The following is a 23,985-nucleotide window of genomic DNA, read 5'->3' as shown; positions in this document are numbered from 1 at the left end:
TTTTAAAAAGCCTCTTAAAAACGGCGGCAGAGATCGAACGCTGTTAAGGGAGGGGAAAAAAAAAAAAGGAAGAAAAAGCTTTGGCAGGCAAACAGTGTCTTACATCAATCTAGCAGTCAGCATCTATGTAGATGTTCTTTCCTCCTTTTGTGCAACACCCCTTCCCTCCTACAGACCACCCAAAGCCCTATAAATAATCCAAGGACTGTATTTTTCCTCCAGATTTCTCTTCAGACCTCAAAGGAAAAATATCAGGCAAAGGAAGGGAGAGAGGGAGAAGGGAAAGTGAGGAGGGGAGAGAGAGAGAGAAAGAGGGAAGATGGCTAGTGAATTCAAAAAGAAAATGTTCTGGAGGGCAGTGGTGGCTGAGTTCCTGGCCATGAGCCTTTTTATTTTTATCAGCATTGGCTCAGCTCTGGGCTTCAACTTCCCCGTGGCGGCCAACAAAACATCAACGAGGTCTCAGGACAACGTGAAGGTGTCGCTGGCTTTTGGGTTATCCATCGCTACCATGGCGCAGAGCGTGGGCCACATCAGCGGGGCACACCTGAACCCGGCTGTCACCCTGGGGCTGCTGCTCAGCTGCCAGATCAGCATCTTCAAGGCACTCATGTACATCCTCGCCCAGTGCCTGGGGGCAGTGGTGGCCACAGCCATTCTCTCGGGAGTCACCTCCTCTCTCCCAGGAAACTCCCTGGGGCTTAATGCTGTAAGTAGAAACTTTTAATTCCTCCTTTCTATTGCTATTTTTTTTTTTTTTTAGTAGAAATGTAGCACCTGTAATCTACTAAAGATGTGGGTGTGCTGTTGGTGACCTTGGGCAGCTGGCTGTTTATTGTAGCAGAGAATCCAGTCCTGACTGATAACCAGGATGTCACAGGGATGGTCCTTCCTCCCCACCCCTGTTTTGGAGCTTTAGGACGTTCTGGTCGTGATGAGTTTTGCTTATGTTCAGTTTTGTATATCCAAGCTGCTGAAAGGTGGATTTGACACCAGTTTAACACTGGCAGTTTCATGACCTTTCATGGTTCTGAGGGTCTCTAAGGTGCCATGCTGATTAACGTGCATATACCAGTGTTGTTTTGGCTTCTGTGAGTGTGGTTCGTTTTCACTACTTAATTAATGGTTTGTGTATCCTGGTGATGGCTGCGATGAAAACCCATGGGAGCAGAGAGAGATGTGTAGCAAGAGAAATCCCATCCCCAAAGGTGTAAGCAGCACCTGTTGCATTAGGCAGAGTGCTCAGATCCTGCCTGACAGAATCCCAGCGGTCCTTTCTGTGCATTTCTGGGCAAAAACTGGACAAATCCTGAATTCTCAGGTGGAAACTGGAGGAAGATGTGAGGCAGCTACAGGTAACTGGGGTGCAGGTTCCAGCTCTCTCCCAGCCACATCATGTTCACATCATGCTGCCTAAAAACTGCCCGGCCACAACTCCTCCTCAAAATGTCATTTTGCTGTTGTTGTTGCAGCATAATAGGAGAAAAAAAAGGATAAATACACTTTTAAACTTGAAACCATCCCACTGTCTGAGGCAGTGCTACAGCCACTAAAGGACACACAGTGCTGTAAATGGAAATTCCTTCTGGTCACTTATTCAACCTGATCTCTTAAGAACAAGTATTTCACGTATTTTCTGTGGCCCCTTTCTTGCAGAATATTCCTGACTGCAGTTTGTGAATTGATCTAATTTGAAATCTCCTGCCCATTTGAAGTCACAAGGGTATTTGGGACATAAAGCTGCAAATGCAACATCTCTTCTGAAATAATTTAGGCAAATTAGCAATATGGTTTTGTATACTGTTATTTGACATTACAGTATTTTCAGAACATGAGTCAGATTTTCAAAACAGAATAAAATCTGATATTAAGGTGATTCCTGGGCAGCTCAGTATCATCCACCCTCGTGGCACTCTGTGAGTTGGCTGCTCACCTCCCTCTCTCCTGGTGCCTGAAGCTATTCCATCCTGCCAGCACTTTGGAAATTTTAATGGCTTGACTCAAAACATTTTGGGGAAGAGGAGCAAATAATTTTATTGACTCCAGAAGGCTCTGGCTGCAAGTGTGATACATGATCTTTTCCTCTGAAACCACTGACAGAGGGAACAGCTCAACCGCATGGGACAGGGTGTCCGCCCAAGTGGTTTCCTCGAGAGGTCCAACTGCCATTAAACACGGGAGGTCTGGTTTTGGTAGCACTTAAGCTTGCTTTTTCCCTTTTGCTTCCATAAAATCCTGATGACTGGTTCCTTCCCCTAACCAAAAGCCCTGAAATTGGTCATGTATGAAGGGGGGTGAAGGTCCTTTTGCCCCTCGGTCAGTAGCTCCCCAAGCTACAAAGGCAAAAGCAGGCAGGGTTAAGTCTCCATCATATAAATTTTACAAATCGATCTGCAATTTCTGTGCAGTGGAATAACAGGGAATATAGTTTCTAAAAGCTCTGGTCTCACTGTCTGTCATTGGAAAATATTCAGAATTTTGTTTCTTTTCTCTTTCACATCCAGCTATAAATGTTCTGGCCCGAGGTGCAGTGGGGAGACCCCCCTGGGGACAGGGAGGGCAGCAGCTGTTCTTCTCCCTTGCAAGAAAGAGCTAGAGAGGAAAGGAAAGGCAAGCAAATCCATTCATTTCCCAGTGACAAGCCTGGAGCGCCTGGGGAGGGGAGAGTCGAGGGGGAGCTGGGTCTGAGCCCAAGGCAGGGGGGAGCAGCAGCAGAGGGGTTGTGCAGAGTCGATCTCGATGGGGCACATCCTGAAACCACAGCTCAGCACCAAGGTGCCTCTTTCAGCAAAGAGCTGACAAGGAGAAACCACAGGGTTGATTTTATGTTATGGTTTTTAACCTGAGGACAAGGAGGGGAGGCTCGGAGCTGGCATCCCTGCCAGCTGTGCTGTCTTCTGGCCCTTCTTGTGGATAACGAGGTATGGATTCCCTGCTAAGAAAAGGAATAGAAAGAAAGAGAGTGCTGCTTGTTTGACAAGGGTGGGAAGAAGGTCTGGATGTGTGGGGCTTTGTCCTCTGTTCTGACCCTGCTGTGCTCTTAGAGAGGTGTCTTTTACAGGAAAATGTGGTGGAGGCAGTGTAATGGAGTGAGTGGCCATCCAGTGTTCCCAGTGGATACTGGGTGGGGTTGCATGCCTGAACTTGGATTTATCCTGCCTGGCTGCAGGTTCTACACTGAGGGACCAAGCTGAGAACCCATTTCCATTGGCTCCTCTCTAACCTGCAGAGAGTGAGAGATGAAGAGAGGCACTTCAACCTCTAGATCTGTTGAGTTGCCCCCAGAGACACCCAGCTCCTCTTTGCCTTGCTGAGGCTCCAGGCTTGGGAGCCTCTGCTAAGTATCCAAAATTCAGTGGGATAAATCCGTGTCTTTCTCATTGCCCAAAGGGAAAAAAGGAAACACAAGCACATGAGGCACAGCACCCAGCCATGGACAGTAAAAGGCTGAGGAGAAAGAAGGGAGGATGAAAATGCAGGATGCTCCTTTAACATGTTCAGCACTAAGGTCTGGTTTACACTAAGACAAGCAAACCAGTCACACATTAGGATTTTGATCCAAACGTTGCTTAAGTCAACAGATATATTTTTAGTTACTTTGGCTGGTCCTGAGTAAGACATTTTGGACAACACTCAGAGATGTATTTAGATTACTGAATCCTTTAAAGACACTTAACTTCCAATGTATTTTAGTAGTGGTGTGGGTTCCAAAGTAAAAACTTTGAGAATTGGAGAAGCTGGAAGAAGAGTATGCAGTGTGTTTGCTCTTCTAAAAATTTAAATATTTTTCCTTACATCATCTTGTATCTTTTTTTGGAAGTTGGATTACTACGTGTTACAAATTTCCATTAGGTAAAGCCGTAAGAATAGAGAATACCAGATTCAAAATGCACTCATCTGCCAGCAGAGCTGGCTATTGTCTGGTGAAGACAGATCTGGAGCTTGGATAATGGAACAAACTACTCAGCACAGGCAGTTAATGACCAACAAAGAGCTGGAGCAGGAAAGAGGGGTGGGAGGAGGCTTCTGTGCTGTAAGGTAACACATTATTTGCTGTTAAACAATGTTTATCTGGAGAACTTTTACCAAACTTTTAAAAACATGCTGGGAAAATTTCTTTAGCTCAGGTTATTTTATATCTATATCTTTATCTATCTATCTCTCTATCTCTCTCTCTCTCTATCTATATAAAATAACCTGAGCTAAAGATAGATATAGATATGTGTAAATAATTAGAATTTTGTGACAAATCCAGACACTGCTTCACAATTTTCATGATTTCATAGTATCTGTATTTTGGCATACTGATGAGAGTGTCAGGAAATGTGTCCCCTAAGTCTCGGGGCTATAATTTGGAAACTATTTGAAAACTCTGTCTTTGAGTTCATGATGAAAGATATTATTTTAAAAGTTGTAAGTGGATCAAAAATTGTAGGCAAGAAAAACAGACCTGAAGGTAACGTTGCTCGGGTAGATAAAGGGAAAAGAAAAACAATCAAGAATAACAAATAGGAGGGCTTGGGTTTAGAAAACACCCAGTGGACTGATAAATGTTGTTTGTGCAACTAAAGAGCTTTCTGGAAAAGCCAGAAGAGATCTGTGGTCAGTGGATTCGGAGGTCATTTTAAGACAGGTGAATATTCACATGGATACTATTCCTGGAGTATGGAAAGTTACTTGTTGCTGGAACACCCTTCGGGTTTCGGCTGTGACGGGCTGTGTCTCTGCCACTGCTGCTCTGTGGGGCTTCCCTAATCGGGATCAGCCGTGGCAGAATTGGTGCACACAGGGGGGCAATGTCCTTTGGGGATAAACACCCAGTGTCCAGTTCCAGATTTCTCAAGGACAGGGAAAAAGGAGGCCTTCGCTGTCTTTGATTCTTCATACCAGGGCAGTATCTGCTGCTTTGAGGCAACTTCCAACCTCTCCAAAATCACACCACAGAACCATAATCATGGGATGGTTTGGGTTGGAAAACACCTTAAAGATCACCCAGTTCCACCCCCTGCCATAGGCAGGGACACCTTCCACAAGACCAGGTTGCTTCAAGCCTCCTCCAACCTGGCCTTGGACACTTCCAGGGAAGGGAATGAGTCCTCTTTCCATAGCTACTCCCACTCAGCTGGACTGTGATCCAGCAGCAACAAAGCAACTTGGAACCTCAGTGCTGAAGATTTTAATTTTTTTCCTTCACTGCCTGCATGTCCCCAGCTCCAGCCTTATTCTGCTACTTGGGGAAGTTGAACAATCTCTTGCCTCAAGGAGAGTGGAGTATAGAATATGATAAGATATATGGATCCTTATCTTCTGCAGATGATCTTATCTCTAGGACATCAGTGCTGGTGAATTTTCTCCCAACAAATTTCCAGTATGCATTTCCAGTGCAAACATAATGTTGCACCAGCACTGGGAATTCCCTTTCATGTAGTTGAGACCTGTCACACCTTTCAATGGTGTTCATGGGTCAGCACTGAAGTTTTTATCCTGATATTCCCCTTTGGATGTTTCCCATCCTTTAGAAACTTAGAGGGGATTCCCGACGGGAGTCACCACCCTCCCCACATTTGGTCCACACCAGTGGTCTTCTCACCATGGGGAGCAGGACTTGCCTGGTTACCCTGGATGAGTCAGTGTTTGCCTTGTGATTTCCTTGTCTCCTCGTGCCCGCGCCCTATGAGCCCGTTCTCCAACCTCCAATTAAACAAAGCCGGCTTGAGTTGGAAGAACATCCAAAATAAACTGAGAGCTTGACAGTGTGAGGGGACAATTGAGTAAGTGATGCTGCTTTTCCTCTGAGTCACTGTGGAAAATTGCAGTTCCAGAGGTGCTGCTGGATGGACAAGACATGCAGCTGAGTTCCTGACCTTTAGGGCTTATTGAAAAATCCTTGGATGCCTTTTCTTTCTTTCAATGCAGATTATATACTGTGCCTTTCTCAAGTCTAGGACAGTGAGGAGCTTCATTCTTCCTGTCTCTGCCCTTTACCCTGCCTATTTTTGATCCAGTTTAGGCTTCTCCAGCCAATCTTGCCTCTGCTGGGACATCTGTGGGCTTGAGCACTCGAACTTTCACAAGGGATCAGAAGCTGCTGCATTTTGAAAATGAGCAAAATGGTTCCGGTACATGACATTAATCTGGGATTTTTATTTCTTAACAAAGACTGTCACAACAATAGCTCATTGTTCACTGTCAGCTTTTGCAGCAGAGGGCTTTTAAAGCTTGCCAGCATTGTATTGAGAGGCCCCAGGCAGGGCAGGTGGGACACAGGAAAGGCACCTGCTCAAAACTGGCCACGGTCTTGGCCTGTTTCTAATGAGTTCACACAGTGACAGCAGAAACATCTGGGCTGAGACATAAACCTGATGGTTATCACCCATCCCCCAGAGAATTTGGGGCTGTGGCTTTAATCCTTATCTCAGATCTCAGAGCTTATTAGTTGATTTCCATTTCTACAACGATTTTCTTAGCGCCTCTCTGATAAGAGAGCCGTATCCCGGGATTTTGGCAGGGAGCACAGAGGGATGCAGCAGCAAGGCCATTTCTGGCACAAGGAGAGGCCCTTGGTGCTCATCCTCCTGCAGTCCAGTCCTTTTGTGCTAGAACAGAGGAGATCAGAGTGGGTTTTGTGCCAGTGGATCCAATGATGACTATCTGGAAAATGATCTGCAGGCCTCAAACTAAAGGTTCTCTTCATTTATTTCTACTTAGAAATGGTAGAAATTCCTGAAAGGGGTGCACAGGGGGGTTTAAAACAATGAGTTGCCATACATCTAAAACCACTATTAATTTGGTAGATTAGGTAATACTGCAATGCAAGTGGAATCATGTTGGGATTTTCAGAGAATGATTTTTTTCTCTTCTGTCAAACTAAGCAGGATTAAGTACTAATTATAAGTAAAACTCATTTTGCCACCACCCTTCCTGAGTTGTGAATAAATAGTTAAAATTGGTTTCCTTTCCATAGCACTGGATGACCTATACCAAATATATTTGGTTGTTTGGTGTGTATGTGTGTGTACACACCCAAACACACTCACACATCAGAGACAGATGGACAGAAAGAGTCTTCAGATGAGATAAGCCCAAATTTCAATTTTTAATTTAAATTATTTGGAAAGCTTTAAAAAATATCTATTAGTAGGTGTTGGTTCCAAACCAAGATCTGGCATGGGAAGAACCACAGCCTGAGAACAAATGGTAATTTTCACAACAAGAGAATGAATATTGTGGATCAATTCTGGTTAAATCTGTGAAATTGTAAGGAAAAAAACATGTAAATTTTTTGTAGCAGGGCTCACAGGTTTTACCAGATAATGTGAACCTTTAGGGAGTCAAGAATACATTTCTTTAATAAGAGAATCCTAAAAAATACCACTATTTGGGCTGTACAGATATTTTTAAGAGAAGCATTTTTAAAGCAAGGATAGCAAAGCACATCACAAGTACTAAAGGAAGAAAAGACAGCCCTTGAAAAATTTCCTGTTTGTCTCCAAAGGAAATTGCCTGTTTTCTTTAGGGCAGTAGTACATTTTTGCTTATTTGTCCATTCTCCAGCTTAATCGAGAGAATTCAACAACAGAGAGGTCTTTACCTGGTACCACAATTGTCTCCTGGAGGTTTTCCTGGCCTGGCTGGGAGCATTTTGCAGCCCTGGGTATTTTTTAATGTGTAACCTGATGGGAAAGTGCTGATTTTCCTGGCATCCAGAGCCGGCGCTGGCGTTTGACTGCTGCAGCTTCATTGAAGCTGAGGAGATCTGAGGCTGAGGCACAACAACAACCTGTTAAATCAAATATACAGGGCCTGACAGGCATCCTGCAGGAAACTATAAACAGCAGGAGGGCGAAAACATGGCCTAAGAGCTCTGCAAGGCATAACTCATAGACTAGAAAGGAGTAAAGAAATCGTCTGTGTGCTTCCCTGGACGAGTCCTGTGCATCCCCTCTCTAGGAACCACTGGGAGGTGTCCCTAAAACTAAACTTTTCCAGGATCTCGGCACTAATTCTGTGCCAAGTGGAGTCAATGAATGCTTTCAGAGCAGAACTGTGGCACGTTTCCTTCCATATATACACACACAACTCCTCCTGAAGGCACTGGTGACTCTATTTGGAATGGGTAAGGTCAGGTTTGGCCCCTTTTCCTTCCTTTGTTAGGACTTCTTGCTTGATGAACAAGGTGGAGAAATGAAGGAGCTGGAATTGTTCCCCCAATTCCTGAAATGCATTGCACAGGCTCAGAGCTGGTTTTTAACTCCATGGAAATGCCAAGTCTTCAATGCTGTGCACAAGACTGACTGTATGAACTGACTCAGACTCTGGAAGTCTGAAAACTTCATAGTTTTTTCTAGAAATAGAAAATGAATATTGTCTGGGTGAAATTGCCAACAACCGTACTGTGAGGTTTGTGCAAATCCAGTTGTTATTCCAGTAACAACATAGAAAGGAAGATCCTATTAGGCTCAAATTTCAGATATTCCCAAAATTCCCCACTGAAACACTATCTCCTACTGGGCTGGTAATACAGGAGATAATAAACAGCTCTGTGGTATAAATGAGTGCTTCAACTGTTACAGAAAATTAACTATTTGCTTGGGTTTGGCTGGGCAAAGAAAAAAAATACAGAACCTCACAATTCCTCATCCTCTGAATAGAAGTTGTTTGTTTCTCAGCAGCAATATTTAACCAAAAAAAAAAAAATTCCCCAAAGCAACTTTCCCAGAGGCACATCAAAAAGTAAAAGTGTAAATAAAAGAATTGTCTGTCTCTGACCAGCTGTGCTAAATACAAGTCCTGTAGAGGAACTGAGTTTTACTGCCTGTCTTCATTTGACATACAAATTTGATGTGTTCTGGTTTAACACAATAATCATTCTCTCTTTCTCTCCATGGCACTGTGACATAAAACCCTGGATAATTTCTCCTCAGCCTGCAGAGAGGGTGGGAGGAGAGAGCTTAGCCTTGTTCCTGGAGGGTGTCTGCTGTGCAAAGAACGGAAAATATGATTTCTGCTTTGGGAATTGAATGAGTCCCCTTTAGAGCTCTTAAGGTTGTATTTATAGGAAGGATAATCTAGCAGAGGACAATATGTTTTGTCCCCAGGTTCTGCTGAATGCTTCCATTGTTGATGTAGGATACGATCCAAAGCTAATTCATAAGCAGCTTCTGAGTGCTCCTGTCGTATAATTTTAAGTGAAACTTTTTAGATCTTTTCCTGTCTCTCCTTACTAAAGAAATGAGACTTTTGTACTCCCTGAATCCCTAGCACTCAAATAATGGGTATAGAAACATCCATTGCAGAGTGATACCGTTAAATAGCAAGGCTAGAAGTGACTAACTGTAGTTAAACAGCTGGGGACGAAGTCTCTGAATCAACTCTGACTATCAGTCAAGGGAAGGTTTATAGCTATGGAGATGTGGCATAGACTTCAAGGAGAATAAAGATATGTTATCAATAGGGAAGTCATCAAGTTCTTTTCATGACCAAGTTGGAGATGAAAGAGTGAGAAAAGTCAAACAAAATGACAGGCAAGGCAGTGGGATGTGGTTTGGAGGGGAGTAGGGAGATGAATTTCTGAGATTACGTTTGTAGAATATCCCATTAAAGAACTTTGCCAGCTAAACACTTAAATGATAGCTAGTTGGCATGAAGAGGAATGATTAATATTTCACGAGAGGGGATGAAGAAGAGAGAATGAACCATCTAAACTATTGTGAAGAGTTTTCCTTCTTCAGTAAAAGAAGGAAAGTCAAAGAAGGGAAATTTTAAGCTATAAGAAGAAAATGCTGTAAAACAGCAAGAATTTACTTGAGTAAAATGCTAATTTTAAGAAAAATGCCTGCCATGGCAGAGAAAAGGTAATAATTTAGGTAGAATGGTCAGGATATGCAAGGAAGAGAAGTCCCAGCCATTAAAAGTGCCGTGGCTTAAATTTTCTCCTCAAAACCACACCAGCCAGCAGGGCTTGCACTGGTGTTTCGTAAGAATGGGGAAAGCTGACATTCCCCTGCTAGAAAACAGACTTCTGCAATTCCAGAGGCCTCTCTTTTTTCTGGAACAATGAGAAGCTAATCCTTGTTCTATTAAAGGAAGCTGGGCCCTGGAAGCCCCAGTCCAGAGCTAAGGGTTTGTTGGATGAGATGGAGCTCAGCACCACGTGGTGAAACCACCTTGCATAACAAAGTGTCTTATCCATGTAACGGGAAACAGGTTTGAACTTGATATACTTTCACTCGTAATGAGAAAAATATGAAGCTTCTAAAGAAGTACACAGTGGGGTTTACCTTGGGCCAGTTTAATTTCCTGTCCCCATTTCTCATCTGAAGGCGGACAACTCATAAATATCCTGTCCAAAAAAAAGGTATAATTAAAAAAAAAAATCAAAAGGAAAGAAAACGTACCATTAATTTTCCCAAATTATTGCTGTGGGAGTCAGTCAGCTAAACATGGCAGTTAAGGGCATTTCTGGGAAACAAATTCCTTAGTTCCCATGTCCTGTCTGATGTTATGGAGAGCTGGAAGCGATGTGGCCACTGCCCATTTCCTAAGACAAAAACAGGTGGTCCTCTCTACTAATTGCTCTCATGTTCATGTCTAGATAATGCTTTTTGAGGTTTAACACTCCTCATTCAAATGTCTCGTGAGTCACTGTGCCTTTAGTGCTTCCTTAGGTTCCATTCAGCTGCATCTCAGGAGTTTTCTGGATAAGATGTGATTTCTGTACTTTTACTGAATCCCAGTTGATTTTTATTCCATGACTTTGTTCAGATTCACAGTGAACTGGGGGGAAAATATTAATCATGGGATTGTGAAGGTTGAAAATGGTGGAATTCAGCTCACAGAAGGCTAGACCTCCCTTGGGGTGTCTACATGTAGGCTTCTGCTTCTTGTCTGGGAGTTGTGATAGTCGAAGGGGAATTACTCACTGCAAGCTAATGCAGCCAAGATTGATTCAGCTGATCAGATAAATGTGTCCACAGATAGCTCTCACATCTTGCCAGTGATTCAGCCCATTTCTTGTGTGTGTTTCTGGTGCTTCTTCTGTCAAAACACTGACTTAGAAATGAAGTTTAGTGAAATTATTCTTGTGAACAAAAAAGGAAAAGAAGTCTGTGCAGACTCTCTTGGAGATGAATATGGGCTTGTGTGTTTCATTTAGTCCCTTAGAGTATGTTTGGCTCCTCAAAGCACTGAATCCTCTCAAGTCTCCCAAGTCTGAAGCATGAAAAGCTCAGGGAGTGACTCTGATGTTCTCTGCCCTCTGACATTTTTTCTGTTACCTTAATGAGGATTATTGGACTGACATGAGAAGATGTCAAAGATTTCTGAGCAGATACATCAAGAGCAATGCAGTTTCAGCCCACATACCCTGTGACAACTGGTAAGAGGTACCAGTGCAGGGAAAAAAGGCATTGCAGTGTGGGTATAGGTCACTGGAAAGGGCCCCCTTCACCCCAACACTGCAGTAGAGGTGGCTGTGTCTTGTTTCAAGGCATTATTCTGTTTATTTAGGAACCAGAGGTATTGGTCACCTTGAGTTCTGGATATCCTCAGTAGCAGAATGCCAGATGTTAAGACCAGCTGTTGATTTTCAGTCAGGTCTCTAATGAGTGGTAGTGCTTCCTGCTAGATTCAGGTTAAGCTTTAGACAACCCTGAAGCTTCTGGAGCCTGGTATTCTACAAAATATTCAACAAAAGCTTTCCTTAAGAAACCCAAATCGCATACAGAAAATACTATAAGGAAAGGACAACAAACTCATGTTGGTTGTGTCTCCCTGCTTCTGTCAAGAGCTTAAACCATTAGATTCAAAAGGTGTAAAATGTTCTCTGGGTAACACTTGCTAATCCTCTCTGAATAAGGATTACATGAGTATAAATACGCATGTATACATGTACATTTTAACTTGACACAAGGGAATGTACCTTCCTACTCCCTTTCTAAGGCTTTTTCTGGGGTGTGGCTGGGATGGTGAACACTGGGTGTTATTCTGTGTGTACCATGGATGACCCAGGCTGCTGCTGCAGTGATAATTTAGCTCTGATAAGGAGGCAAATAAATACTCTGTTATCCTGCACTTACACACTGCAGATCCAAAGGCCACAGCAAGGCAGGACGTCCAAGGTTTGCCTGGGTTTGTCCCATTTTGGAACACGGCCCAGAGTCCTTGCTCTCACCGTGGAATCTTAATGTTCCTGGCAGGCTGCGTAAAATTACCCAGCTAGAGGAAAGCAAAAGGTTTCCTATGATATTTCCAGGTTTTCTTTGATTCCACACAGCCCATCAATAAGTGTTGATTAGCAGGGAGAATGATCTCAAGTCACGTCAGCTGTAGGATGTGTTTTTCCTGGAGGGAAAGGAAGAATATGACTTCCGCCCCTTGAAAATAAGGATTATCACAGGTTTTTAAAGAATAATTTTGTTCTTATTGTCTTTTGCCTTTTTGTAGAAGCCCTTCAAGTGAAGGGAAAGCGTAATGGTTGGCCAGTGTTTAACCTTTTAAAATGTCAAGGCTTTGTCAAATGCTAACATTGATGCGTCAGACCTCAGCTCTGTGTTCTCTGGAGCTGGATTATCTAGAAAAGAATTTGGTTTCTTCTTACCTGCTTTTGGGCATGTGCACATCAGTCACTCATTTGCTAAGACACCTAGCTTTTAAGTTTGGCCAGTTGGCCTTCCAAATGTAAGAGGGTTTTCCAGAGAGTGTGTACTTCAGATTCTTAATTTGTTTTTGTTATAAAGGAAATTCATCGGAAGCCTAATTTGTTGAGAGCGACAAATCCCACTGTCTCTACAGTGAAAAAAAATGTGTTTATTTTTGAAACTTACAAAAGCAATATAATATCAATTCAGAGATATCAAGCACGAAGATCTGGATCATGCAACTTTCAGTGCATCTCATATGGATGTATTTATTTCAGACTCATACTTCTCACATGTAAGTCCTAATAATGATGAAGGTTCATTAATGGATTTCAGTTTCTACTCTATGGATGCTGAAGGAACCAAAATACCCATCCTTTCAACCAGAATTCCCTTCTATTTGTGGATAAACTGCTTCCAACTCAGAGGATACCACTCCTGCATATTAAAGAACTGGATATAAAAATACATTATTAGTGTTTCAGATAAGCAGGATTTAGAAATCAGATTTATGTCAACTAAAGACTCATGACTTTTTTTCAGTGCTTTGGAATCAGATATCATGCTACTTTGTTACAGAGAAGAAACAAGAAATGTGAATAGCACACGTGGAAAGTGAAATCGTTCAGTTAACCATCGTTACGTTTTAAGGTTATTAAAATATTAGCTTTGGGGAAATTAGGGCATAAACCACAAAATCAGATTAATAGCAGGATTTCCCATAGTTTCATTGTTCTGGACAGGTCAGAATAACATGGAATTGTGTTTTTTGCCATGCATGACCCAGCAATTTTTAATGCAGGGGCACTGACAGATGTGATAACCTACCGATAGCACAAATGAAAAAAAGTTTTGCAGTTTGCTCCCTACTCTGAGTCACATTCTCAGTTCTTTGGCTTGTGGCCAAGCTCATGTTTCATCCCATCCATGGAAGTGAGTTATTTCTACTTAACGTCAAGTTATTCAGCTCAGTAACAGACTTGCCTTGACTTAACGGAGACATCGCTGAATACAGCAATCAAAAGCAGAACCCAAAACTTGTTATAACATCAAATGGTTTAGCTCCATGATTTCTTGCTAGGCATAAGTTTTTAGCAGTACTCCTGAAATATGACAGCATTTCTGCTCTGTAATGTCCATTTATGTGAATCACCATGGTTTCAATATGTTCTACAGCATTTACAAGAAACTCTGCTGATTTCATGACTAATAATACCATTGGAATATTTACATCTGACAGTTTGAGTTTTTCTAGATAATCTACTTTACTTCAGTAAGAAATTGAAGCACTCCTCCCATCAGCCCCTTGGGATTCCTTAACTGGGGCTTTTTTTTATGTACCTCAAAGAAGTCGAATGAGATTTAGTTTGAGTCTAAGACACCAAAAAGTAGTTTACCTGTGAGTTAGGTGTCTAAGCTCCTTGTAGTCAAATGAGATCTTTTAAAAAAAACCAAAACAGCTTTCAAATGATCACCTACATTTCATCCTGTGAATGGATGTCATCTCCACTGACTACATCCATTATCTGTGCAAATTAGAGACACAATGCCTAAATATTGTGTACCTAGAGATGTTTTAGGTACTTTTGGTCTTCTTTCACATCTACCAGTCCCACATGAACTCCGTGGACATGTCAGGATATTTCATGTGGCATTAGAGGCATTTTTTCAGGCAATTAATTCACAGTATAAGTGGAATATTACTATCTTAATATTAATGTGGAAACAATGAGTGACTGTCCTAAGGCACCACAGTTCACTTCTGAAGAAGTAAATTCTGCTGAAGGCAACTCTCTGGCTCATTTGTTTCTCACACGTAGATCAATTACACTCTCATTGTGTCCAGTGGCTGAGTGTTCACTTTGGATCACCAAAAAAAGCTGCTTATGCCTAGGCTTGAGTACAGCAGGGAGTTTTTCAAAGCTAATTTTTATTCAATTTTTTTCTCTTTCTTCCTATTTTTTCCCCCGTTAAGCAAAAGGAACCCCAGGGGGGAAATAGATGTGCAGGTCTATGTGTTTTTATTGAGGAAATAGACTGCAGAACTTTGTTACACTGGTCGAAGTCAGGTAGAAATATGAAGTGACATTTTCCTTCTTGTCTCCATGCAGCTTTCAGAGGGAATCAATGCAGGCCAAGGGCTGGGTATTGAAATCATTGCCACCTTCCAGCTGGTGCTGTGTGTCCTGGCCACCACAGACCGGAGAAGGAACGACGTCTCGGGATCGGCACCTTTGGCCATTGGTCTCTCCGTTGCCTTGGGACATCTTCTTGCTGTAAGTTTTAGCCCTCACAGTTTGTATCTGCCATGCCCCAACTCGGGGTGGGCCAGTGAAAGCAGGGAGATGATGGGGAAGCTTCATCAGTGCCTCACCTCTGGTCCTCTTTCCACCTCCTAGATTGATTACACCGGCTGTGGAATTAACCCAGCCAGATCTTTCGGCTCAGCGCTCATCGCCAACAACTTTGAAAATCACTGGGTAAGTTGAGTAAATTTGTTTAGCTTACAAGAGGCTCTGAATACACATAACCTACAAGATCAGAAACGTTTGAACACTTATCATTCGGGTCAAGTCAGTGAGTTGGTGTTTCCATTTCATTTAACAGAGAATATTCTCCTTTCAGTCCTGACCAGCCTCAGGCAAACAGAAAGTCCTCAGGCTCATGCAGTCTCTGTGCTCAAAGTAATACAGTAGATTTTCTTTGGTTATTCCCCTTTATATTTCTTTATTTCAAACATTTTAAAACTTTAATCCTTATTACACAGAATCCTGTATTGTGAATTTATTATTTAATTTAAGTTTGTGAAGTGCTACTGCTTAATCTGGCAAAACCCAACTTAGAAAGATTCTTAAGCAGGTTTATAAACTGAAATGGATCATCCAATATTTAAGAGCTAATAAAGTGTTCATTGTCTTAAAGCTGAGTGTCTGCTTATGTGTTTGCAAGGATAAGGGCTCTGGAAACACTATAAATTTTAGATTATTCCCTGTATTTAAATGTGGTTAAAATGAGGAACTTCACAAAAATTTACTTATTTCACCAAAGCTCAATAAATGCTGAAATAAAAGTTGTAATTGAGCATGTGTTCTTGAATATGTATAAAATGAGGCTTGTTCCAGCTCTCCTACTCTCAATTTTGGCAGCCAGTTGCATAGGCACAGGTGGAAATTTAATGGTAATACAATGGGGTTGTGAAAATTTTGGATATAGATTCCATTTTAATTTAAAGAGTAAAATAAAAACGGAGGACACTGGGGAAATTTTGGCAGTATCTCCCACTTGAACATTATTATTAGGCCACAAAGGGGACGTAACTAAGTGAGGAGCTGGTGTTTTCAGAATTTAACAGGAAAATTATTATCCTTTGTAGAGACAGAAGAAGATAGAGGTAATAATTTGTGTTAAACTACTGATATTGCTGAATAAAAGAAAGAGTTTTCAGACTCGGTAGCACTTTGGCCATGCAAAGCCTTCAATATCATCTGTTATTTCTAACAAAATCAATCTGTCTACTAAAACCCTTTTATTACTTCTGCTTCTAAACTTCAATTTTCTTAAGTGGTTAGGCCAGTTCAATTACAGCAATATCACCAGCTAAGCAGCATCTAGTATTAGATGACTATTACTTTCAAATTCACCTTTTACTGGAAGTTAACTGGAAAATAGCATCTAATGGCCTGTTGTTTTAGAAATTATGCTCCCCTGCCCACTCTATCTGGAGTAGCAGAGATGTTTTAGCCGTAAAAGACTGATTTTAAACATCACAACTTGGCAACATAGTCACAGTTATTCACCTCTGGGTCTATCACCAATTCATGGTGAGAAATTCCTGGTTTTATGCCATGTGGTTAAGAAAACATTCAGGTGGATAGGCTGTAAATTTCATGGTGAGAATCCTCAGAGGATCTTCAAATGCCAGAAATACTTGATGCAATAACTTGGACCTGTATTTCAGATCTTCTGGGTTGGCCCAATCATTGGAGGAGCAAGTGCTGCCCTGATTTACGACTTCATCCTGGCACCCAGAACCAGTGACCTCACCGACCGCGTGAAGGTGTGGACCAGTGGCCAAGTAGAAGAGTATGACCTGGAAGGGGATGATATGAACTCCCGGGTTGAAATGAAGCCAAAATAAAGAAGGGCATGGAGAGTGGAAAAAAAAAAAAAGGCAAAAAAAAAAGCAGCACATTGGTTTCCGAAGATTTTATCAGTGTTATAGACTCTTTGCAAACCAGCAAGCAGTACCTTGTTTTTTTAATTCAATACAGTTTTCCTTTTTTTTTTTTTTTGCCCCCATATCTTCATAACATTTTTTATATCTGGGGTTTTTCAATTACAGAGTCTTCAGGTCAAGAAGTCGTGACCTAAATAAATTGGGCTGAAGTTCAACCCCTCTCTTGCTACCACCCAATTTTGAGGTGTATTTAGTGTGGGGGGTTCTCCAACCACATCACTCAGTAATGATAAGTAGTTCAAAAGAGCAGTCTGTTTCCTGAAAGAATAGATATCGAGGACAGAGAACCATCTGTACCAATAACGGGGGGCCTTACACCTGAGAAAACAGTATTTATACAAAAATGCAAGGCTGGAATCTAATGCCAGCAACAAATGGGGAAAAAACCAATCTCAAATCAGTGTCCAAAAGCTCCTTTTGGAAGAAAAGGCTATTAAAAATTAGTTGTTACATAGAATTAACCATCATTTCCTAAATGATTGATCATCTTTGAGAAAGAGGACCAGAAAAGCAGGGTAAGAATTTCCAGAGTCACAGGATCTTTCAGAATTTCTAGTGTTTCATTCTCCCTCAACCTGCATCCAGCTGATTGTGAGGGGAGAATACACGTGACAAAAGATATATAGATATATTAATTCCTGGGAAGTAATAGCTAGAAGTCAAATTGGAGAGTAGTAATAACAATGACAACAAGAACAACGTGGTGCCAATGTGTAAACAGGATCTGATTGTTCCCGTGGCTACTCTGCTTTTGTATACCTTTTGTAATTTATCTGTGTGATTTAAAGGCAAACAAGGAGCAAAGAAGTCCCCTTTCTCTCTGACCCCATTCTAATTGCCAGCACTGTGGCATTCAGGGACCACAAATAGATGTACACACAGTATATTTTCTAATGAGGGACAAATACATACATACCTGGAAGTCCATTTTGGGGGTGGTTGCTTTGTTTTTATATATATATATATATATAAATGTTTATATATATGTTTTATACAGAAAGCCTAGTATACTGTTTTGTAAGAAAATAAGAGCATAAAGACACGTGGAAAGAATTGGAGCAGTACTTAGAGAAATTAATGACACTGGAAACGAGAAAGAAATTTAACACTCTAAACGACGTGGAAGATTATTTTCTGTTTTCATTTGTGTGTGTGTGCTACTTATGATTTCCTGAGTAACCCAAAGCATTACCTGGTCTTACCTACTAACTATAGAATATAGTCAAAGCAGATCCATGCTGATATACTTGTTCTGCACTAAACAGTTTTCCATAAGAAATGAGGCCCAGAAGAACTGACAGAAAATCAGCACATTCCAGCATTCAGAAAAACCCCCCAGAGGTAATGGGATGGATTCTCCTCTCTGAGAGACAGTGTGGGACTGGGAGTTGAAGTAGGATTGGCATAGGAATCTGTATGGGTTGGATCATTTCATCAAATTGAGCAGATGTACAATGAAAAAAAGGAATAAAAAGGAAAATCACCAGCAAAATAAAACAGAATATATTTTATCTTTCTTGTCTACATTTGGTGTGCTATCCCGTGTATTGCCTATGTACATAGAGCATGATTGGATTTTGGGGTGGTTTAAAAATAAACAAAATCAGTTGTGCTAACGTACGAACTGTTCATGATTCTTCATTTTTAATTTGCCATGTAATGCAATTTAATTTTCTGCACCATTCTTCATGTGCCCACCTGTAAGACTGAGCCAATTTCTGCTTTTCCACTCTTCACTTGATGCTGCCATTTAGGGAAAGGAATGTTCTTTTTTATGGCAGGCAAAGCAGGCCCTCACCTGCAAGTGAACTCTTCCAAATTATACTTAGAAATGAAGCAGAGTACCAGGACCTTGGGACCACTTTCTAGAATATCTTTCCAACTTTACCTGCTGTTTTCCCACTGCCTCCATTGACTCCAAATTAACCCTTTTTGCCTTAAAGAGTCTCTGAGCCAGAACAGTTGCAGAACTCACCCACAGTAAATAGTTTGTTTTGATAAGCTTGAGGTAACTTAAGAGTTAGTGGTACAGAAAATGTGAGATTCACAATTTTTTCCTTAGTCTACACTTTGCAAAGAGCTTGGCTTACTTTTTTATGCTTTGACGTCCAAAACTGTGAAGACAAACAACACTGTCTTTCCATTTGGTGTGTAATAGGACTGTGCCATGTTGGCTGCTTTAGCTTATGAGCACTAAAGAATAAATAAAAGATTAAAGAGGTACAATAATTATTTCACTAGTGAAGAAATAAACAGAAATACCCAAATCAAAATAAACAAATAGTGATTTGCTGCTGTATTTCGTTGAATCAGAATCATTGAAAGCTTTGTGTTGGAAGGGACTTTATCTATTTCCAATCTCCTGCCATAGGCTATCTACTGGCTATTTCCAGTAGATCCTGTATTCACAGTGATAATGTTAAACCAATTTTCAGTAAAGCTCTTAAGAAAATTAAATGAAAAAAATAAAAGGATTTAAGGTGAATTCCAGGATTAAACCTCTCCTTTCTTCTTAAAGAAGAAAAAGCTTAATGGTGTATTTTAAAGTGCTTTTGTAGTACTTAGACCCTGAACTGAGAGCAGGAATTCAGGCCATGGCTGCTAATGGTTCCCCCACTCCTGGCACAAATGGTTTTACTTTGTGCTAGACAAGCACCCTTCAAAGTTATCATCAGCTCATTAAAATAGTTGAAACATACCCAGCATGGGAATTAAAGGCATGAAGCAGCAAGTATCAAAACCTGCTAACAAATGTCAAGTGGGCAAATGTGATCACCCAGAAACTCAACAAAATGTCCCTGACAAAGCAAGCCTGGGACACGGCTGTTCAAACAGCTCCTGTGATGTATGCACTGAGAGCTCCTGATCCATGGACTAATGGGGGTTGTCTGTGCCCTGGCGACTCCCAGGCACAAACCTCTGTATTTATCACACATTCTAACAGGAAAAGGCCATAGAATCCTGGAATGATTTGGATTGGAAGGGAACTTAAATATCATCTAGTTCCAAACCCTAGGAACACCTAGGGACACCTTCCACTATCCCAGGTTGCTCCAATCCCCATCCAGCTTGGCCTTAGACACCTCCGGGGATGGGGCAGCCACAGCTTCACTGGGATATCTGTGCCAGGGCCTCACTGCCTAAGATGATAAAGGGTGGATGCTTCCCTAGATTATCCAGGGACCACTTATCATGGTCTCAATACCACGCATCAGGTACCACACAGCATCCCAAATACCTACACTGTCTGTAAAGGAAAAAGCACAAGGAAATATTCCCAAGTCCAGGAACATGGGTGTCAGTGCCTGTACGGGCTGTCCCAAATCTCCCAAACTTTTCCTGGGTACAGCTGACCAGTGCAAAGATGATCCATTTTGCTTTGTCCAAGGACCATTGTCATCCCAGGGGTGTGCAGGTGTTCTCACTCTGTGGTTTGCACAACTGACAAGGCATCCTCTGCTCATTGGATGTCCCAGCACAAGACAATTTGCAAGAAGGCTGAGGAAGGCGCTTTGGATTCATGACTGAGAAACCCCTGTTGCTCCACTGACTATAAACAATCTATGGAGATATGGGCCCTGACTTTATCCACCCATCTTTAGAGCTAAACACATACTCTGCTTCCCCATTGTAATTGTGGTAATTTAATTTTAGATTTCATGTTGCTCGACTCTATGTAGACTTTTAACACGTGCAAGGAAAGAAAGGCAATTGAAACCTAACATAATGACAGCCAACACTCCAGGAAGCTTCCATTGTCCTTCCATATCCACCAGCTGCACCAGTCACAATTCATAGTTTTTAAAAATTAGGATAACAAAATAATACAAATACAGAGTTTCTCATTGCATTTCAGTGTTTTCCCTGCTTTTACCCAGCTGAAGTTTGGACGTGCCAAGTGTCACACAATAAATTATATTAAGAATATCGATGTTATGATTCAGCTGAAGTCTGGGCTTGTGTAAACATCTTTGTGCAAACATTTGTGCCAAGAATGGTTCTGGGCTTTGTTCAAGCTGGATGTCCTTGAAAGTACCAAATTTTTTGCACACAGTTGTCGGATATTACCTAAATTAGCCCAGAATTCCATCTGGGGGCAAATGCATCATTTAATAGACTTTCCAAAGCCGAATCATGAAACAGACCTTCTGTTTAAATAGATTAATTACGAATTAGACATTAGCCATCTATGAGATCACTTCGCTTTAGGTTCTTGAAATTAATTTGCCATGTAGGACTATGAATGATGTTCCTCAGAAGGCAAAATCTTTGTTGAATTCAAGGTTGCCTTTTGCTGTTGGAAAGTAAAACTTCCCAGGGACCTATACTCCTGACCACTCCCAAGCACCCATGGATGCCGGCCCATGGCCATTCCTGTTGCTCTACACGCCTGCTGCCTGTAATGCTGTGATAAATTACTGTATAGTCCAGAATTTGGTAAGGGCAGAGTACAAAATAAACACAGGAACACAGAATGGATGGAGGGAAGTGACACAGGGCACACAAGGTGACTGCTTTGTGGATTTTAGTAGCATTCAGAAGGATTCATTCTCCTTTCACCTTGGTTGAACTCTGTGCCTCACTGCCCTGGAGCCATACCGGTTTGAATGAGAGGTTGTCACCTTTTTCAATCATTTTGTTACGAGGTTTATAGGTTTGGATAAAAAAGAACCCCAGAAACTTAATACACTCCCCTGCTCGTGATTTCCTGGACTTCCTGATCTGTCATGGTCTAAAGTTTGCCATGAATTGCCCTCATTGTGCCTTTTTCCTCTGTTTTGTTTCTATTCTTGTCTTAGGGCAGGAATTGAGAAGCTGGTGGAAAATGATCAGTGTAGTGATAATACTGGCCCATTTTTTGTAATATTTCTAGAAAATTCTTACCTTTCTTGTCCTTTCCTTTACACTTCATTTTCAACGTCATGAGAAGGACAAGTACCATTTAGAGCTGATCCCTCCATTTAATCTCTCCTCCCTTCATCTCGTGCTCAGTTCCCTGCTCTAAAGGGTGTATCCTTGCTCCTAGACAAAAACCTGGAGGGACTGTTTATTACTTCGTTTTTTTCTTTGCCATTGAAAGCAAACAGAACAATGTTTCCTGGAAGCATGGGAGCCAAACAGCAACTCTTGACTAAAAGTGGCTGTTAAGTGCAATTGCTGGAAACAGTCATAGTTTTTATTTCATTTTTTTTTTCCCTGAAAAGTAAATGGAGCACTTGGAAGTACCAATCTGTCCAAAAGACAGATGTTACTATAAAAACAGCGAGCTGCAGCACACACTTGGTTTCCTTTGGGGATCTCCAAACTTTTTCTTTGTTTTACCATTTTGCATTATTTAATCAAGAAGAACCTGGCATGAAATAAAGCAGAGAGAGGAATGATGGGCCTGCCTGATGCTATAACCTATCAGGGCTGTGTGGGAAGAGTGTCACTGTGTTTTCTGTCTCGGAGCCAGATCTGATTTACTCAGAATTATTTAACATTGTTCAAGGAGTGAAAGAGGAACTAAATTATATTCCTATCTGGCTTTACAGTGTTTTGTGTTGTCATGGCAATGTGAAATGGTTTTTTTGTGATATTAGGGAGAGGCCATTAATGCTTTCATGTGGGCTGTAAGAGACCTGACCTCAGCTCTGCCTGGTCAAGACTCAATCCAGCCAAGGGAGTGAATCTCAAACACCTATTTCAATCTGTGAAAGCCAAAAGACCTGTGATGAGCCAATTTCACACATATTCCTTGCTAATCCATGTCATTCCAGTTCTGTTAATCTTCAAAGTGTGCTTCAATGAGTGTTTCTTTGTGAATATTATTGATAAAGGAGACCTGAACTGATAGACTGCGATTTATTTGCAACAGGTGGGTATTTTGCCCTAAGGACTTTTTTTTCCATTTGTGTCATTGCTGAGGCTGCCAGATTTACATCATTTTTAATTATCCTTTGCCTAGAGAATGCACAGAAAATGCTTTATGAATCTAGGTTCATATTTCCATTTTCATGGCTTGTAGGTAAAAGACTGGAAGGAATGGGAGAGTTGCACTTTACTACTGAAAAAAAATTAAGAGACCACCTCCTCGAGAGTTTTCAAGATTTGCCATATGCAGTTTGGATGAAGCCACCTTGGAATGGGAGGGGTAGAGTTTATTGTTTTATTTTTCAGTTGTTTATGTGTTTTATCATATCATACTACTTGTTCTTGGGAGCAGCAGACAAGAACTTGACAATTATATTTACTAACACAAACATATCCTGAAATAATACATCTCGGTAACATTTTAGGAGGGAATCACTCTCAGTTGTCACCTCTCTCTGCCCAGTATGTGCACAGAAATGAGCTTTTCCAAAACTGGACTCCAACAAGGTGAGGGACACCTTTGGTCCTCTTGTAATGTGCAGTCAGGGAGTGGCAATTTTCAGAGAACTTGGAGAAATGACTGATTTCTGTCTCCTGCTCAAGCTTTGGCAGCAGTGAAGCTGTGAATCTGCCCACAACTTGAACTTTTGGCATTGAGGGGCCCTAAAGAAAACCTGGTCCCTGTGTGAACACTTAAGTGATTTGGGTATTTAAGATTCACATGTTTGAGTTCTGTTTAAGTCCTTTTCAAGTACGTTGGCTTGTCACATGAGGACTTCTCACATGGATTTTCAAGCACTTTGTGCTTCTATTGCATCTGACCTTTTGTCAAAACATCCAGAGTGGTTAATTATTATGCTGTGGTTTCCACTGCATGAACAATAACCTCTTTCTTTCCCTAAAGGATTGTTTGTCCAATTAACTGCTTTTGACCAATATTGTTAAAAAGCCTTGACTTTGGCTCCTTGATACATAATAGCTGTTTCCTGAACCCATTCAGACATTGAATTCATTGTTAAATTTTAATAATGGCCTCAGAAGAACTGTAGGGCTTCACCACTATGCATTTATTCCAAATATAAACCAGCATAAATGATTTAAATAGTTCCCAGTCCTATAAGCTTTGCTTAGTACAGTCACTTTGATGTTTTGCATGAATAAAGAAAACAGAATAGAAATGGAAGAGCTGCAAAGTCTGCAGGTTTAATTAATTGGCAATGTATGGGATTTCGTGGTAGCTGAGGTATGGAAACCAGT

General features: G+C 41.3%; 1 protein-coding gene across 1 annotated transcript; it reads left to right on the top strand.

Moving 5' to 3' along the window:
* The first annotated feature begins 131 nt into the window (after nucleotides 1-131).
* AQP1 (aquaporin 1 (Colton blood group)) lies at nucleotides 132-18,492 on the top strand. Its single transcript, XM_032095057.1, has 4 exons — nucleotides 132-709; nucleotides 14,750-14,914; nucleotides 15,038-15,118; nucleotides 16,597-18,492. The coding sequence occupies exons 1-4, from the start codon at nucleotides 320-322 to the stop codon at nucleotides 16,774-16,776; spliced, it is 816 nt and encodes a 271-aa protein (XP_031950948.1). The 5' UTR covers nucleotides 132-319; the 3' UTR covers nucleotides 16,777-18,492.
* The last annotated feature ends 5,493 nt before the right edge of the window (nucleotides 18,493-23,985 follow it).

Source organism: Corvus moneduloides, chromosome 1 (assembly GCF_009650955.1).
Source record: "Corvus moneduloides isolate bCorMon1 chromosome 1, bCorMon1.pri, whole genome shotgun sequence".
NCBI lineage: Eukaryota > Metazoa > Chordata > Aves > Passeriformes > Corvidae > Corvus > Corvus moneduloides.
Note: the sequence above shows the minus strand (reverse complement) of the source record. Positions and strands in the feature narration are given on the sequence as shown.